We start from the raw sequence: 17468 nt of genomic DNA on the forward strand, positions 1-17468 counted from the left end.
CATCATATGTTGCAAAGTTTGTTATTAAATCTAGATAGTCTAGATCTCGACTTTATTTCTCACAAATTTAAAGCTGATAATTAATGGAGTTTGTTAATAAATGAAAAAAACCTGCCGAATTGATCTCCATGAAAAATACTTGATCCATAGAAAATTACCCAAAATATACGGTTGATATATTTTCACCCCCACCCCCAATGAATACTAATCAACCTTTTTTGTCTTGAAAATTGTTACATTCTCCTCATCAAGAACGACTCTGGGGCAATTTTTTCCAATAATTCTCCAATTGAAATGGCGATATTGTTTTTTTTTGGATAAAAAGTTTCCATAGAAGTTCACAGACCGAACAGTACAAACGCTTTAATGTTTAAATGACAATCAATTTTTCTGATCGTCAACGAAATTGTCGTTCCAAAACTTCCTTCTCGATCAATATCCATTTGATGTTAATTTGTTTCATCAGATCCAATCAAAAACTACAAACATATGAACATTCTTTTTCTCGTCATTAGATGCTACTGTTTGAAACTGCTCTACATTTTTTCTCTATTCTGATTGAACACAGCTCGCTAATTATTGATTTAATTTCTCATCAGATATTAGCTTTTAGCTACTTATAAAATGAGCACTTGTTCTTATGAATTCTTTGCTCTGGGTATAATAACAAGTACTTGAAATATTATACGGTGCCGTCAAGCTACTCATTGAATTATTTTTATATCAATTATAGTTTTGAAGCGTCCGCGGCGTACTAATTAAAACAACAGGTATACTTATTAACATACTTACTATTTTGTATGAGTTTTGTTTGTTATTATTTTACCAGCATCTTTATGTGCAATCAATTTTAGAAATAAAGCAATCTGCGAGACTTTTTAAAAGCGGGCAGGCCTACGCATTTAGAAAAATCTTTCTGGGAAGCACTGAAAGTGTGCTTCGATAAACACAATCCAATTTTTTCACTCCAGCCCCTACTGTTGGCGTTACCAAAAAAGAACCTCCTCCTCCCGAGATTAGTGGTTGCAAAACGTCTAGACACTTTTTACAGCAAACTAAAGATTTAAGTTTATTTGATTCCACTCACAGGTCAATTTCGATTTTATACAGAAAATAGTTATTTGCTTAGTGTGAGCCAATTATTAAACCAATGAAATAAGTCCAGCCAAATTTTTTTCATATGCAAAAAGTTTCGACAACATCTGCGTTCGACCTCTTGACCTTCTCCAATCTTACCCAATGATTAACCAATTGTGCCAATTGCGCTACGTAGTAGTTCCAGGACATTTTATTATCCAGCCACTTTTTTTTTTTTTTACAAAAGATGCATTCTGAAGTCGTCAAACGTTCTCTTCATAGTAAAAAGATTTTATATGGTTCTGCATGGTCGAAATATAAGCAAATTTTATCGGACTAATTCGACTTGAGGCCTATTTTGGTCGTATTGTCTAATCATGGCCAATTTTTGTCTGAATGTACTACTGGTTCATACTCCTAATACGTAATCGTCGGGTACAGAAAATATTTAAAGTATTCTGTTACCGCTGAAAACTCGATTGCGGATAACGCATCATATGTTGCAAAGTTTGTTATTAATGTCAGGTGGATGATAGTCATAGCGATTCGCACAAAACTGGGTAACTATCGCTCTAGATGGCAGACAAAAACAAAGAAGGTCGAGTTAAATTACTTCCCCCGAATCGGGGTCTTTCCCTAACATACTCAACGAAGTGGTTAAAATAATAAAGTATAGCACCCTTTAGTAGTGTAATAGTTGTAATGTGTGCTGCAAGCGAGGAGAGGGCTTTAATTTAATTAAAAATAGGTAAATTTTTGCAGACAAATGAACCGACTTTTTGAACTTTTATGTAAAACTTGAAATCATTTAATACCACTTTTAGAAAGAATGAAATTTGCCTAATTTGTTGTATAAGAATCTGAATTCTTGAATTTAGGCTGTCAGCATCTTAAATCATTAAAAAAATTCCATCCTGGTTTTTTTTTCGCGAATTCTAGTGGAACTTTGTGTGCGATGCACAGGTACGCACGAACCGTCTTGTTTTCTATCTAAGAACAGCATGTACTGCAAGTCAATTCGAGCTTAGCATAATCGGTATTACTTTATAGATCTCGCATAAAATATTAAACCTTTTCACCAATGCAAGCTGAAATTATAATTGGAAGCCCCAGTTGAGTCCGGATGGTTATCTTGTAGACAGATTCTGACAGTTTGCTTACAAGAACATTCATGTTCTAGCAGAAATTTCTGACAGACTTCTACAAGATAACCACTTTTATGCCAGATTTCTTCTACAATATAACCATTTTTCTGCCGGATTCTTACATGATAAACATTTTTTTCAAGTATTTCTACAGCAAAAGAACACGCGCAAACCGTCTTAGGGTCCTAAAGAGCTCGAAAAAGTTAAAACAACCCAATCTTTGAACGTACACAAACAAATCATAAGAAACAAACTCGGCTTTTTTCACCACATAAAAAATAAGCACATAAAAACATTTTAAAAAACTTAAATTCGCATTCGACTTCCTGAGAGATTCAAAATTATAATATTCAGATGACCTTTTAAGCCCTCATATGTACTATAGTTAGAATTATTGGAGGAAAAGCTAAAGATTTTTGTTCCGATACAAATTTATAACCAAAGGAAATTAACCATCCGGTCGCTTAATAATCTCGTAAAAACCTTTGAACAATTTACAATTTTTAAAAGAACAAGCAGACTAAAGATCAGTTTGTCTTGGAAAACTAACTTGGGTTTGAGCTGTTTCGTAGCGCACTCACTCATGTGCACATTTTGACCAAATATTAGCCGGCATAATTTGCTAAATTTAATAATTACTACTATAGTCTTCAAACAGAACCCTAATAAGTATCGACATTTCTTACCCATTGTTGAAACCCGGAGGGGTGTAATCTTAAATTATGCATCAAATGTAAACTTTATCGCATATTCTGTCGATTATGTTAATTACACCTGCAATTTAATTTTAATCTCTTTATCACCTCTCTCACATCAGTTTGTCTATTTGTTCAGCTTATCGGCTCATCATACTTCGGCCTGAGTCAAATTCTTCATTATTTCAAATCCAATTTCGCTAACTTCGGTCTATCATAGCTGACTTTTTAACCTTCAAAACACAGCTGTAATTTTCACAGAAAACCCTGAAATGCTGTCGAGTTTCTTGTCTGTGGCTTTCGCTTTAACAGGTAACGTCATATAATTGCTAAAGTTGTCATATTGGAGTTTTTAAAGGTTAGATTTAACTGAATTGGAGGCAATTATACTAGAGTTAAAAATCGACCCGAAGTCAAGACTCAGAAATTCAAATCAAGTTAAATTGAGCCGACCGATTTGGGGCGAATTATTTAAATGCTCTTTCGTACATCACGCTTTGTAATATAAATACGTACATACATACATATAATTGTAAGCATAAATGTAGCATGTATGTATGTATGTAAGACATGGCAAAAAAAAGTGAAAATTTAAATTTTGGATTAAAATTTCAACCTCGTTTTCTCTGCTTACAACAAAAAGCTGAATAAGTTGCCCCATTTTTGCGATTCGAATTGACCAATTTTAGTCGAAAAAATTCAAAATAACTCTGCTCAAAATCATGATCCAGTAAACAGCGTGCATACAAACGTTGCTAAAAAAGTAACAGGTTGAGGCACCGCAAGCCACGATATGGTGCGAGCGCTTTAGAGAAACGGAACAAGATCTTTTGACAAAAACATACAAAAACTTTATTTCAGGAGAAATAATACCTCATTGCAATCAGATGGACGCAAATTGCTTGTTAAGTATCCAAACAAGTGATTATTAAAGTTACTGGAAACAGGATTAAAAAAACTGGATTTTTCAACAAGATAGCTCTCCTGACAATTTCTCAACAAAAAAATGCGAGGCACTCGAGCAGCAAGCTTTTAACCTGGATTTAATTCTAATTGAAATCCGATTGACCTTTTTGAAATAGGGATTACGGAAACAGACCATTTTTTTTGCAGAATTTACACACTTTTTATGAAAATCTTTATGGGTACCTATTTTTCCTGTACAATAGCACTTGTCGAAATGCGCAGTTTCAAAGTTTGTAGCGTCTGAATCTTTTCTGAATGTGCAATTGTGATCTCCAAATTGGGTTTACCGGTGCAGCTTAAAAATTGCTTGTTCTGATTTTGGAACAAAAAGCTAAAATTATATTTTTTTCTCATTACAAATCGTGACAACTCGGATTTGAAAAATAGCCAAATCAGACCCAACAGCTCCATTTAAATAAAACTTAGTTTTCCAAGAGATTAATCAATTTGAAAAAAATTCTTATACTTTGTTTTATTTCGAAATTGCATGCTGTATTTTGCTGATTGAAGAAAACATCATTCATTGGGGTGAAAATTTTTTTCCTCACTTTGGTTCGATTCCCCAAAAAAAATTTGTCGTTATTGCATTTGGGTTCCAATTTTTGAAAACATCTAAGGCCAATTGATTCGAATTAGTTGCTATGGCAATCAGTTGACTCAATTTTTCAACAAATAGATCGCACAAATCTTGCGGAAGCTTCACTAATAGAACTTTCCAAATTCTGCGTTTTCTGGACAACCTCTTTGTGCTGAAAACATGATTTTTGTCTCGGCTCCCTTCGAAAAAAAAACTTGGACTCCTTCCCAGCTGTTTATATTTATCGTATCTAATATCAGACTGCATCAATTGCCGTGACAATTTGGTCTCCTTGGATTCAGCAAATGATAGAATTTCTTTGGTTACGTGGCAATTTACCCAATTCCATTTTACCGAATGCCATGTTATCGAAAAACATTTTACTAAACCTGCCATTATACGCAATGCCAACTTACCCAATGCTCTTTGATCTTTTCGTTCAATTATCCAACTTTCGGTTGTGATAGTTCTATATCAAGTCCCAAGGGCCATTTAGTATATAGTCGTCCAAACAGTCATTCTGATAATTTGAATAATAGGGTATAGGGTAAATAAAAAATGGCATTGGGTAATAATTGAATTGTGTAAATCGTCCTAATTTCTTTTATGTAGTTAGAAATCAGTGAATTCATTGATTTATATTTATTATTCTCAGGTAGCTTTTCGTCGGAATAAACATTTTGTAATCAATGTCTAACTAATTCAGATCAATTGTTTTTTAGTACATTTATCGTAAGTATTTAGGGATCTCTGTTCAATTAAGTTTCTAGGCATTGGGAGCATTGTCCCGATAAAATGATCATTTTTCAAACGGCCACAACAAAATTAGATTTCGAAATTGATTGTAAAATTATGATTCAATGTTTTAAAATGAACACACTAAAAAGTGATTGAAGTTAGGTGCCGAATTACCGAAACATCCAAAAAAGAATGATAACTTCTGAGAAAACTTTTGTTCACTATTGTTTCTATACCAGAAAGTTTATAAAAAAATAAAAGCATTCAAAACTATTTTATCGAGTATTATTGAGTTTATCGTGTTGCCTTTTTCCAGGATTATGTCTCTTCCAATCAGAAGCCCGAGTACTTGACATTGAAAACTGGGTTCATCTCACCTACCCACTATCACCGGAGACCCCAGTTTACAAAGCAATTTACGAACCCCTGAAAATTAACGAAGAAAAGTCAGTAGCGACTGATGTTTTTGACGTCCCTAAACTAAATGGAAGTTTTGTGTCCTGGAGGTTTCTCGAATTTTATGAACATACGGGTACACATGTTGACGCACCTAGACATTTTTGTGAAAATTGCAAAACTGAAGATGAACTGACTTGGGAGGAGCTGACGGGACCTCTGGTTGTGATTGACGTTCGTTATTTGGTATGTAATGTTTTTTCATCACAGTTTGTGTCTAGGGGATGTAAAGTAAGTTTAGCTCTATTTTGGCAGTTGTCAACAAAGTTTTTTATTGTAAAAAAATTATGAGTGATGTTCATTATCAAGTCAAAAAACTTAGAAATTTTTATACGAAAGTTTTTTAATTGGTATTTTGAGTCGTTATCGAGATCAATTAAAGATCATCGGTTTCTTTGAAAGCTCCTGCAAAATTTTTTTTTTCATAGTTCATATTTTTATTGTATATAATCAACAAAACATAATAAATATTAATATCTGACAGAAATGAACTAGAGTCTTTTCCGCTCGTTCAATTTAAAAAAAAAATTTTGCAGGTGCCCACCCTCAAAAATATCCTGCTTTTCGAATTGGCTCACGCTTCAATTACCTAATTTCATATTACAGAAATATTTTTGTGAGAATTATACAAATTTTTTGTTTTTCAATTTGATGTTTGTTTCAAAATTATAACCGTTGACATTTCGACTTTTGAGATAAAAAATTATAGAATTTTGGAATAAAAGGCCAATGAGCTGTTTTGCTACTAATACAAGTATCATCGTTCTAAAAAATTAAGTTTTTCAATTAATTACAATCACTTTGAGCAAAACTCATTAGGCTAATTACATGTTCAAAATTGTGGAAATAAGGTTACGCATATTTAATGTGAAGGCTCTTGCCAAAAAGTGAAATTTTTCTACGATATAAGTAATTATTGTTCACGTTTGGCATAACTATATTCCATTCATGAAAGTGGTATTTGAAAAGTAATCACTTGGGACTGGTTTTGTCGTTCAATTCCTCAAATCGAAAAATTTATTGAAATTTGTCTCTGAGGACATTGACCCCGTGATGCGCTTTGATGCACGTAAATCTACAACATAAAGCATATTTCACAGAAATTAATAAAATGATTTTCTTAAGGAATTATGCTAGAAACAAATCAGTTTTTAAGGGAGGTACATTGGCAGGCTGAAAATAAAAGTTTTAGTTGAAAAAAGCACCTATTTTTTTCCTATTCAAAATTAAAATTCATGTTTCTTCAATGTTACTTTCTATTATTTACTATTGTTAGTTTTCTTCAACTGCGACTATGCTGATGAGGACCCTTTTCGTTCAAAATTGTTTTTGAGACTTCTCAGCGCCATTGATTGAAAAATTGTTTCATTTTTACTATTTAATTAAATCGTTTTAAATAGAATGTAATGCTTTACAAAAGTTGAAACATAAAAAAATGAAAAGTGTACCTATTTGATGTTGCCTGGAATGGATTGAAGTAAAGTCGCAGTCTTTTTCAAAAAAAATGAGATTAGAAAAAAGTTGCGCTTCAGCGATTTTTCTAAGTGTCAGAGTATTTCATCATTCATCTCATACTTTTTGGGTTAACAAACCGTGGTTTGTTCAAAACTCCAAAAATTTTTTGTGGCCTTTTTATAGATAAAAAAGCAATTCCCTTTCTTCAGTTTCAAGAAAAAAAGTAAAAACAGAGAATGAGTGATGCAGACGTCGGTTTTGAAAAGATTCAATTTGTGTGTTGTCAGTTTTTCAATCCAAGTCCTTCTGTTTTCTCGAAAGATGTCAATCCCTTTACGCAGGTTACGAAATGAGAGCTAATAGTTTTCTTTTCAGTTCTGTCAATTAGTAACCAGCATATCTCTGTACTTAAGCAGTGGGAAAAATCTAGTTAAACTGGATGTTATTTCTTGGATTTTTAGAGCTCGGGGCCTACCGGAAAGCATATTGAGGCTGAAGACCTGCAAAATTTTGTGGACCAAAACGGGGTCATTGAAAGTGGCTCATTCGTCATCATGTTTACAGGATGGGGAAAATACTACTGGGATGGAGGAGACAAATACATAATGGAGGTCTGTTTTTTAATAATCAAAAGTGAATTTCTTCACAAGTGACAATTTAATTATATTGAATAAGTTTGAACTTGATATATTCTTACCGTAGTTTTCGGACTAGAAATATTTTATTCAGTTTTCACCCGCTTTAAATAAAGCTAAGATACATTTATTTAACATGTCAGAGTTAAGACAAACTCGCGTTTAGCTGAACATAAAGCGAACGGTAGCTTGACTCTACCTAAAATTGAGTTAAGATAAAAAAAGGATATCTTTAACATTGTCAATGTAAATTTACCTTAATTTTTTAAAACGTCTTAGAGCGATAAGATGGATATTTTTAGTTAAAATCCATCCTTCATTTTGAGACTCTCAATTGCTTAATGTTCTTGGTGCAAGTAAAGATCTGATGTCATGATACAGTCTCAAAAGACTCCCAAAAAATGATACAACTTATAACAAGATTCTTCCAAGATAATGCAAGATAAGCGTGTAAGTCCGACTAAGGTGGTTGACTCAAGGTAGAAAAAGTTGAATGACTGCGCGTTTTTCATTTTTTTTATTCACACGAACAACTGTTTGTTATTACAAAAAACGCAAAAAGTTTAACTATGGTATGCATAAAATGAGCACTAAACCTAGGCTAGAGCAAAATTTAGCAGCAAAAAGAGTTAAGGAAATGTAACTTCTGCGATCTAAAATGTTGGAATGCTTTATTTTTTAATTTCTTTATTCTGTTTCTTCTGTGTTATTAGCAAACATGTATCGGCGAGACTGCAATTGACTGGCTGTTGGAAAATGCGAGAGACGTGAAGGGAATTGGCATTGATGGAGTATCGCCTGAATGCATGTCCAATATTGGGTATACCATTTCCCAATTTCAACTTTACAACATTTTCATTATGTAAATGTGTTTTTGCTTAACATTGGCGGCTGTTTTTTTAGAAGCCCCTGTTTCTTAGAAGACCGGCTGGTCTGCTTAGGCTTCTTTAGACTGTATTTTAAATTGTATTTTCGACTGTTTTTTGTATTTTAACTGTTTCCCTGTCCATTTTCATCTCTTTTGCTGATACGTTTAAATCAGCTTACAAAAAAAACAAATACGGTCGCATTCTAATAGTAGTTGTAACTTGGGGTCTTTCCCATTGTAGCCCCCCCCCCCCCCCCAGCTCAGTGGTCAGATAACTTATACCCCCCATTCATGGTAATTATACCATTATGGGGGGCTATAATTTTATGGGGGGCTATAATGGGAAAGACCCGTAATTTGTACGGTCAACTTTGACTCCTATTAATGTCCCAGTATCCAAAAGGGAAGCGCAAGGGAGTGGGCGAGGGGGGGGGGGTGTTGTTGAATAGAATTCAAGCGAGCAATTTTCATCCAAATTCATCAATCAGAGAACAATCTTTGCCTCAATAATTACAGCGCTATTTTAGATTTCTGCTCAATGTTTCAATCAAATCATTGTTTGTAGCAGTTGCTCATCTTGGCATGGCCTTAACTTTGCATGTTTATCTGCAGAAGTCACTTCAAAGCTCTGGCTTAATTACTTGAGCCGCTTCGCGGTTCTCAATAAACGCCAAACGTTCTCTTAAAACACTCACGTGCACATTTTAAAATGCCGAAGTCTGCAGTGCCAGAAGTCAAAATACCAGAAGTTGCTACTTAGCCAGAAGTTGAATTTCATTGACTTTCGTCATTTTAAAAGGTGCGCGTTTTGTGTTTTAAGCATGGTTAAGTGACTCTGCAGAAGTCACTTCGAAATTCTGACTTAAACGCCACAAGTTCTCATTGACTCCAAGCAGAGTCACGTAATCATTAAATCAGCTAATTCTGATTCAGAATTCAGTCTATTAATGACCTAAGCGGTAAGAAGTTGAGACTGATCTAATGTGTGATCACGTGTCTTCCACGTGTGCTCGTGAACACTTGCAGCAATTTAAATAAACATAACAAAACGTGTCACTAATTAAGGTGTTTTCCAAATAAATCTTTGAAGTAGTGTTAGTGGAGAACAAAATCGGTGTTTTAAAAACCAGCAAATAGGTTTGCGTATGGAAATATCTTCCTAACAGTGAATATGGTTATTTGGATTTTCATCCCTCCTCCTCGGTTTTATAGTTACTTCAGAGTTGCCGAGGTTCAATCATAGATCACAATCTGAATAGCAAAAAAGTACCAGAGGTGCAGCGGCTGCCCAATGAATGTCCTCAGATATCACGTTCCGGCTAACAGCTAACTAGGTTCACGGAGGTATAAATGTGGCAAAAGTAGATAAGTGTGCCGCTGGTTGTCGACCACGAATTCCGAGTGTCAACAAATTTTATGTGCAAAAGACTGCGTTCCACGCTCCTTGGGCAAAATACCCCAAATGCTTCCTTCTATTCAAAACGCTCGTTTTGTTGTCTCTTAATCCAATATGAAATATTGCTAAATATGGAGAGTTGCTACACTATCGTACCAAAAAGCAACGAACACCTGAAGATTTTTTAAAAAGCAATACAAACATTAAATAATATAACATTTTGAGTTCAAGTTTGTTCTCTAATATTGTGTCATTACACTTTGCTTTTTAAAAGTATAGTAGACGGTTTGTTTAATTTTCATACAAGTTTCTCACGACGTCTGGGTCAATTGGATCGCAAATTTCTTACACTTTTTCTTCTAGATTTTCCCAAAAAGCTGTCTGTTTTCGTAATCATTGCTTCGAAATCGCCCATAAATTTTCAATACGATTCAGATCTGGACTGTATGCTGGCCACTATAGTACCTTCCAGTCGTTTTCGTTGAAAAAAATGCCAATAATCATCGATTTATGCACAGGAGCATTATCTTGCTGGAAAACAATGTCCAGAAAATGCATTTCTTCTTCATAATTTTTCAAAATTTCCAGATAACCGACAGCGTTTAGCTCGTTTGTACACTTCGAAAAATTCTATCAATTCCGTTGCTGGAGATAGGCACCCTTGTTTCATCAGTAAAACAACATTCTGCCAGAACGAGAAACGCTTCCTCAACATAAAGATACAACAATTTGAATGAAAACATTTGCTTTTCTTCTTCAAACTGACTTTTGCAGCACTTCTTTTTAAAAAAACACTATATTTTTTTAGAATTTGTCTAACTGTGCCTCTGGAAAATATAATGTATCAAGAAAAAGCGTTATGGGCCACTCTAATGCACTCCAGTGAGGGTTTTGGGATCTTTCAAAACATCGGTAACAAACTTTTTCTCTGAATTTTCAGATAACGTTTGTATGCATGCTGTGTACAGGATCTTGATTTCAAGTTGTGTTTTTTTTTGTATTCGCGTCCCTGGAAATGCGACATTTAGTAACGTATAAACTTGGCAAACGGTGAAATATCAAAGCGATTTAACCATCTTTTCTGTTTAAGCGGAGAAAGTGAGAATGAAATTTCTTTTAAAACTTCTAAATTTCACACCTTTTTTCACGCCTTAGCGCAAATCATGCTTATGAAGTACGAATCATGCTTTGAAAGCAGAAATCTTGCTGTACGTAACTTTTTGGTACCATAGTGTATATATTGTTAAATGAAACTTTGAGATAACATAATGTTCACTAACGCTTATTGACTGTTAGTCTTGACAAAAATTCAATTTAAGTCTCAAAAAGAATATATAAATAAATGGAAACCAAGTGAAATCAGGAATGATAAAATGTGAAACAAAGTGAATGAATCATTTTTTAATTTTGAATTGAATTTACATATAATAGTAATCAATGAATTCAAAAACAAGGATGTTTCTGTCTCACAATGATTACCCGAAACTTGAAGTTAAAAAAACAGCACAGAATCTCATTCTCTCTATTTCACGAACATTATAATATAGCATACTTCTACACAACTTTTCCCACACTTTTTTAGCTTCCGTCTTCACACAACACTTTTACCCGAAGGAAAACTGCTGATTGAAAACGTGAAATCGGATGGATTGGAAAAATTGCCTCCTAAAGGATCACATTTAATGATATTCCCAATGCATCTCAAAGAAGGAACTGGAAGTCCGGCAAGACTTATCGCTGTGATGGACGGGGTATCCAGACTTACGACGCCAGCTCTGTTTCTGATATTCGCATATATTTCACCGACTTTTCTATTCTGATTAATCGTATTGATTTCTTGTCCGTTAGGAAGGTGTGTACTTTAGCAATTTATGAAAAACAAATATACATGCGCAAAGTTAAATAAACTGCAAAATTTCCAAATCATCCAAAATTAGTTAAACAAATTGGGATCAATTTCGTTTCGGCCACCCAGCTTAGTGGGCATATAACTTCTAGCTGGTACCTCCAGGCGCACATGCTATTTTTTACATAGAAACGTGCTATATATCAAAATATATATTGTATTGGGGAGCAGAATATATCAAAAAACTTAATGGATTTCAAACTTCAGTGCTTTTGTATTTATTTCCAACTCAACAGTAAAGTTTTTGTTTTAAAAATTTATTCCCGATCATTTGAAGGTAAAGAATATTTGCTGAGGCCTACACAATATGTCGAATGGAACCTTCTCCGTTTGTGCCTTCCCCCAAACTTAGCGGGTGGATATTATTTGCACCCCAGACGCACGTGCCATATTTCACATAATGCTTTATTATGTAATAGTATGTGCTCTGTAACTTGGTGCGTAACGTACTGGGGAGCACAAACAGAAAAGATGCAAAAATGTTGTAGAGTTGTTACACGTTTGGAACTTTGCATATGTGTTCACGCACTAAAAAGGTTGAGGTACTGCTATGTTCATGCCAAACTCAGGTAAGTTTATCGGAATTAATCAGGTAACTCAAACCAACCTGCTATTTTTAATCATATTTTAAAATTAACTCCCGGAATTAGTTTAGAACTGGTTCTCATGGAAAGAAAATGATGTTGCAAACAAAGAATTCTCAGGCGCTAGTGAAAATGGCAGACATGCCAAAATACAACAATTTTAGGATCTATTCTGTTTCGCCCCCCCCCCTCCCAGTGTTGTTTATGACCCCCAGTTACAAATTATATGTTGTTATATAGCACGTTACTATGTAAGAAAATAGCACGTGCGCCTGGGGGTCATAAAAAATTTGTGCTCACTAAGCTGGGGGGGGGGGGCGAAACAGAATAGATCCACATTTTATTGCTGGCCAATCACAATTAAGAAACTTGGAATACTGTTTTCTGACTGGCTGATTGCTCAACAAATTTTCCATGTTTTAGAAATAGGATATGAATGTTTACGTAAAGTTGCTCAGAAATCGCGATAAGCCAAACGAGAAAAATCAGATTTTTTGGGGAGAACTGATCTCAAGTTCGATTGTAATAGACTCATTCCAAGTCCCATGGCCCGCGAGGCATGATCAACTGCGGTAAAAACAATAATTTAGAATTAGACTATGTTCAATTTAGGCTAATTGAATGCATAAAGGGAGTGTTTTAAAATTTTCACCCAATCACTTTTTTTGTAAAATCTACATTTTATGACGTCTATTTGCTAACACGTTACGAATTCTCAATATAAGAAAACAATACAGGACTTGCTCTAAAAGATACTAAAATCATATTAAACAAAGAGGCCCTGTAATGTGCGTACGCACATAATGTTCCGATCCCTCTCATCCACATTCTTGACTTAATTGGCTACAAATCAACCAAAAAAAACATTTTAAAAAGATGGCAAAGCTCAAAAAGAGCTTAAGAGGTCGCTTAAGATGCAACAACTCAGAAAGCCAATTGGGCCTGTCATTAATGAGAATAAGTCACGAGACTACAAAATAACAAAACAGGCAGAAGCCAAAACTTGACAATCAATTTTACACCACAGTGTTCAAGGCGCTACATTTATAAGATGTTATCTGCAAGAGCTGTAAATCATCACTTGGTTCTCATCTGAAAATCAATGGGATTTTTCTTATAAAAAGAATACATAGAAGTGACAACAAACAGAAACCCAATATTTCGTACAACAACCAAAAGAAAGACAAATATACGAAGAAAAAATCACTAAATTTTACGAGAGAACAGTGTCTCATACCAAAAGCGCGAAATATTCAATAAAAACAATTAACATGTTCAGATACGCTTTATTCAACCATGTCTATTGTCCCAATTAAGCTTATCTCTAACTGTACCTGTCAATAAAGTGATGATTTGACAACGAAACGAAAGGATCTCAAAAAATCTGCAAAAAATTTGCTAAAAAAATTGAAACTCGAAGTGGCAAAACCAAGAATCCATCAGTTAAATATAAAACCGTCACAGACATTAATTTTAGGAAAAAATGGTGGCAAAGTTCAAAAATTGACCGACATTTTCTTAAAACAAATGAATTCAAAGTCATGAGAGACATTAGGTAAAAACTGAAAGCATTGTCATATTTAAATATACCGTCTACGAAGCCATTCCGATTACTGATTGGGGTGACTAAGTTTTTGGACTACAGAAAGTATTAAAAATGAATGAAAAACATAAGAAATCCACAAAATTTTACGAAAGCAATTGGTCAGAGCCATAAAAAGCACTGGCTTTACTCTGACACCCTACAATATTGTCGTTAATATTCACTTTTCTTAAATAGTTTCTGTCAATAAAAAAGATCTCAATTGAATTTTTCGTCAACAATTTGCATAAAAAACTATATGCGTAAATATTTTTTTTTTTTCAAAAAGGTCGCGCACCATCAAAATCCAAAATTTTTTACCGTATAGATCCATGGTGAGATTAATATCAGCCCTGAAACTGCTGCTCGGCTAATAAGTCTTTCAATTGTTCGAATGGTTGCGAAATAGATCAGTTTTCAAACAAAATTTTTCAGTATATCAAAAATAAATAATGCATTTTGTTTAATTATCGAGATTAAATTTGCAAAAATCTGGCAAAATTATGATTGCTTCAGACTCTTAAAACCAGCGGGAGTGCAACTAGCTCTCTCATCCGGCGTGTGATGATTATGGTTGCAGTTTTAAGTGTCTACTTCCAGCAAATTTTTTGACGAAAAAAGTCTACTTTTTGAAAAACTTAGTATAAATTTTAGCCAAAAAGCTAAGATCGAACAACTCAGCATCCCACCTCTATCCTTTAAGATAAGATCAATAACACTACCGTTAACAATTTCAATCTATGTGAGCAATATTAACGAAAGTTCAGCCAAAATTACGGAAAATGTGAATAAAAACAACGTAATTCACTCTATTTTTCTCAAAGCTTAAACCTCGATAACTCCCTGTAAGAAACGAAAATCACGGGCTGGACGGGCTTTCACGCACAACTCTCTACCAGAACCCAGTTGAGTATATAGTTCCTCCCACTCAAGAGGGGCTGGAACAAATATAAAAGATTGATACAGAACGACAGTTGGTGCAAAAAAGCTTTTAACCTCCCAGATGAAAAGTCTTTGAGCAAACCTTCAACTGCCTGAAATTAATGTCTATATGAATTAAGTGTCAACGTTTTAAATGTACGTTGTCATTGCTGTCACTGCTCACTTCACATCACTTCCTCCTTTTCCCTTAAATATTACGCGTGTTTGATCACCGAGTCCGAATTTCCGCAAGGAAGAAAAAAACATCCACTGCGATTAAAAGGTTCAATTCGCAACAATGAAAAGATTGTTTTCATTAATTGATAAAAAAGAACCATAATTCTGAAACAAGAACTAGGAGCCGAAAAAAAACACGTAAAATATTATATGAGCCGTCATTTAGCCAGTGAACTGTAAATGAGCACTGGCTGGATAATTTTGTTGCAGTATACAAAGCAGCCTTTTTTCATTTGACATCATGCAAAATGCTTTTTTAATTAAGACACACTGCTAATGGACTATTTTGAATTGGAATACAATATTTCAGTGCAGGCAGAATAGATCTGATACTTTGCTATAAACAGAATTAGCCAAACCAATCTTTACAAGGCTTATGTAACTAAACTTAGGAATTTATCTGTAACATAAAATTACGAAGAAATGGCAAAAGATGTACATATATTAATGATTTTTGTAACGACTGCTCCGCTATCAAAGAACAAAGAAAACTTTAAGCCGCCCCTTTTGTTTCAGTGGATTCAATAAATCTGCCCGGATATTACGTTTTTGTAGTTAACTTTTGTGAACAGTTTTCTGCGCTATACTGTTGGTTACCGTTGCATAACTTGATTAAATTAAGTCCAATAACAAATTGCTCAGTTTTTGCTTTTCAACAAACTTGTTTTGCTCAAAATGATATAATTTCAAACAATCAAATTTTGCCTGATTTTTGTTAAAAACTCAAAAATATAAATCAATATTTCAAATTCTATTGAATCACAGCCCTCGGAAAGAAACTGCTCTAATAATTGCAAAAAACAATTACCCGGATTAATTGTGTAACAAGTTTTCGCGAACGCAGAGAAAATCTTTTAATGAATTTCTTCATTCGATATAACTCTACTCTATTCTTCAATTGGCCTCAAACACTACCTTAGACACTTCCCCAAAATCCCTGAGTTTGTGTTAATGTGGCAAAATTCATGGGAACTTGCTTACCAAATTCGGGATCTCGTACTCCATTTGAGCTCAATTTGTTGTAATGATAGATTCAATTTCGTAATTATAGAATCCTTTTCATAGAAAATTTGCTGAAATTAAAGTGGTTTGAGTTTGCTTTTCATTTCGGGTACGATAACCGCGTTCTAATAATAGTTACTGAATATAATATATGACAAAAGTGAACAAATCAATTTGGCTTCGGTAGAATGTAGTATTAAGTTTTGCTTGTCATGCTATTCTAATTTCACTGCTCAAATTGACTTTAAATTGATTTTTAGTAGTTAAGCGCAGCAGCTCTAGATTTGTGCTGGTTCACATTCTTTTTGTTCAGAAGCTGCGAACTAACAGACCTAGTCAACTCGAGTTAATTCACAGTTTTGGTCCTCAATACGAAGTCCGTCGGATTTTTGATTTCAGCAGGCCCAGTTTAGAGATATTATAACTTTTACTCTCCGTCACCCAATCACGTGCTATTTTTAAATAGTAACGTTTTTTATAACAATTAAAATTCTCTATTAAAATTGAGAGGTAACTTTCCTGATTGGCCATCGCAGTGAGAAGGTTTCTGATTTAATATTATGAGAATTTGAGAATATTTTTAGAGAAAAATTATAGAGTTATACATACGAGATCTTATTTGAACGTATTTCAGGAATATTCTAACGCCGGTTGGTTTTTAGTTTGACATGAAGGAACTCCCGGGCTTTTGAGACATTTTTCACTCGAAGTTGGCGTCAAAGAGCTACAGTTCCTCTACGAAGCTAACATTATCGAGGCTGAAAGTTGACAAAAATCTTACCGCTTGGGCTGCTCTCATCTGTTGAATTGGGAGCGCTGGAGGTGGAGAGATTCTTGTTTCAAGTTTTTACTTCATCAATTTCGTAATTTTAGATTCTCAAGAATTTAGAAGAATTTCAATTTCAAATAGGACAAAGAAATATTTGTGCTGCACGACTTTAGAGCGTCACTTAGTTGCTTTTCAGCCAGAGAAACACGGTTAGTCTGTTTGCATAGGCGAACTGCGTGCTAGATGTTTCTATATGACTGTACGTGAAAGTTGGACGATGGTGTTCGCCCTGTGGTTCCCTATGTATAGTTCGGGAGCCAACTTTACGTTCTGCGCCCAGGTGCCAACGCTAATAAACGCCACAAAAATATCTAATATTGGCCGTGCAAAAATAGAATTCATGTAAAATGAAGGCTAAATGCAATGCAATCAAACATGCCCAATTTATAGCGTTGATTT

General features: G+C 34.4%; 1 protein-coding gene across 2 annotated transcripts; it reads left to right on the forward strand.

Moving 5' to 3' along the window:
• The first annotated feature begins 3025 nt into the window (after positions 1-3025).
• Positions 3026-12170, forward strand: LOC142354856 (isatin hydrolase-like). Of its 2 annotated transcripts, none has more exons than XM_075407210.1 (5): positions 3026-3229; positions 5515-5840; positions 7571-7720; positions 8458-8606; positions 11591-12170. In XM_075407210.1, exons 1-5 carry the CDS (start codon positions 3190-3192, stop codon positions 11826-11828), a joined length of 903 nt encoding a protein of 300 aa, XP_075263325.1. In that variant the 5' UTR covers positions 3026-3189; the 3' UTR covers positions 11829-12170. The 2 variants fall into 2 exon arrangements, with proteins under 2 accessions (XP_075263325.1, XP_075263326.1); XM_075407211.1 differs by having other exon boundaries at positions 3030-3229; positions 8458-8564.
• The last annotated feature ends 5298 nt before the right edge of the window (positions 12171-17468 follow it).

Source organism: Convolutriloba macropyga, unplaced genomic scaffold (assembly GCF_964194025.1).
Source record: "Convolutriloba macropyga unplaced genomic scaffold, txConMacr16.3 SCAFFOLD_1056, whole genome shotgun sequence".
Lineage (NCBI taxonomy): Eukaryota > Metazoa > Xenacoelomorpha > Acoela > Convolutidae > Convolutriloba > Convolutriloba macropyga.

Bases quoted from the DNA above. Each gene is read 5' to 3' on its own strand.
- LOC142354856 (XM_075407210.1), top strand. From the start codon at position 3,190: ATGCTGTCGAGTTTCTTGTCTGTGGCTTTCGCTTTAACAG. The intron at 5,841-7,570 runs GTATGTAATGTT...TTGGATTTTTAG, and splicing joins TGATTGACGTTCGTTATTTG to AGCTCGGGGCCTACCGGAAA. The intron at 8,607-11,590 runs GTAAATGTGTTT...ACACTTTTTTAG, and splicing joins CTTTACAACATTTTCATTAT to CTTCCGTCTTCACACAACAC.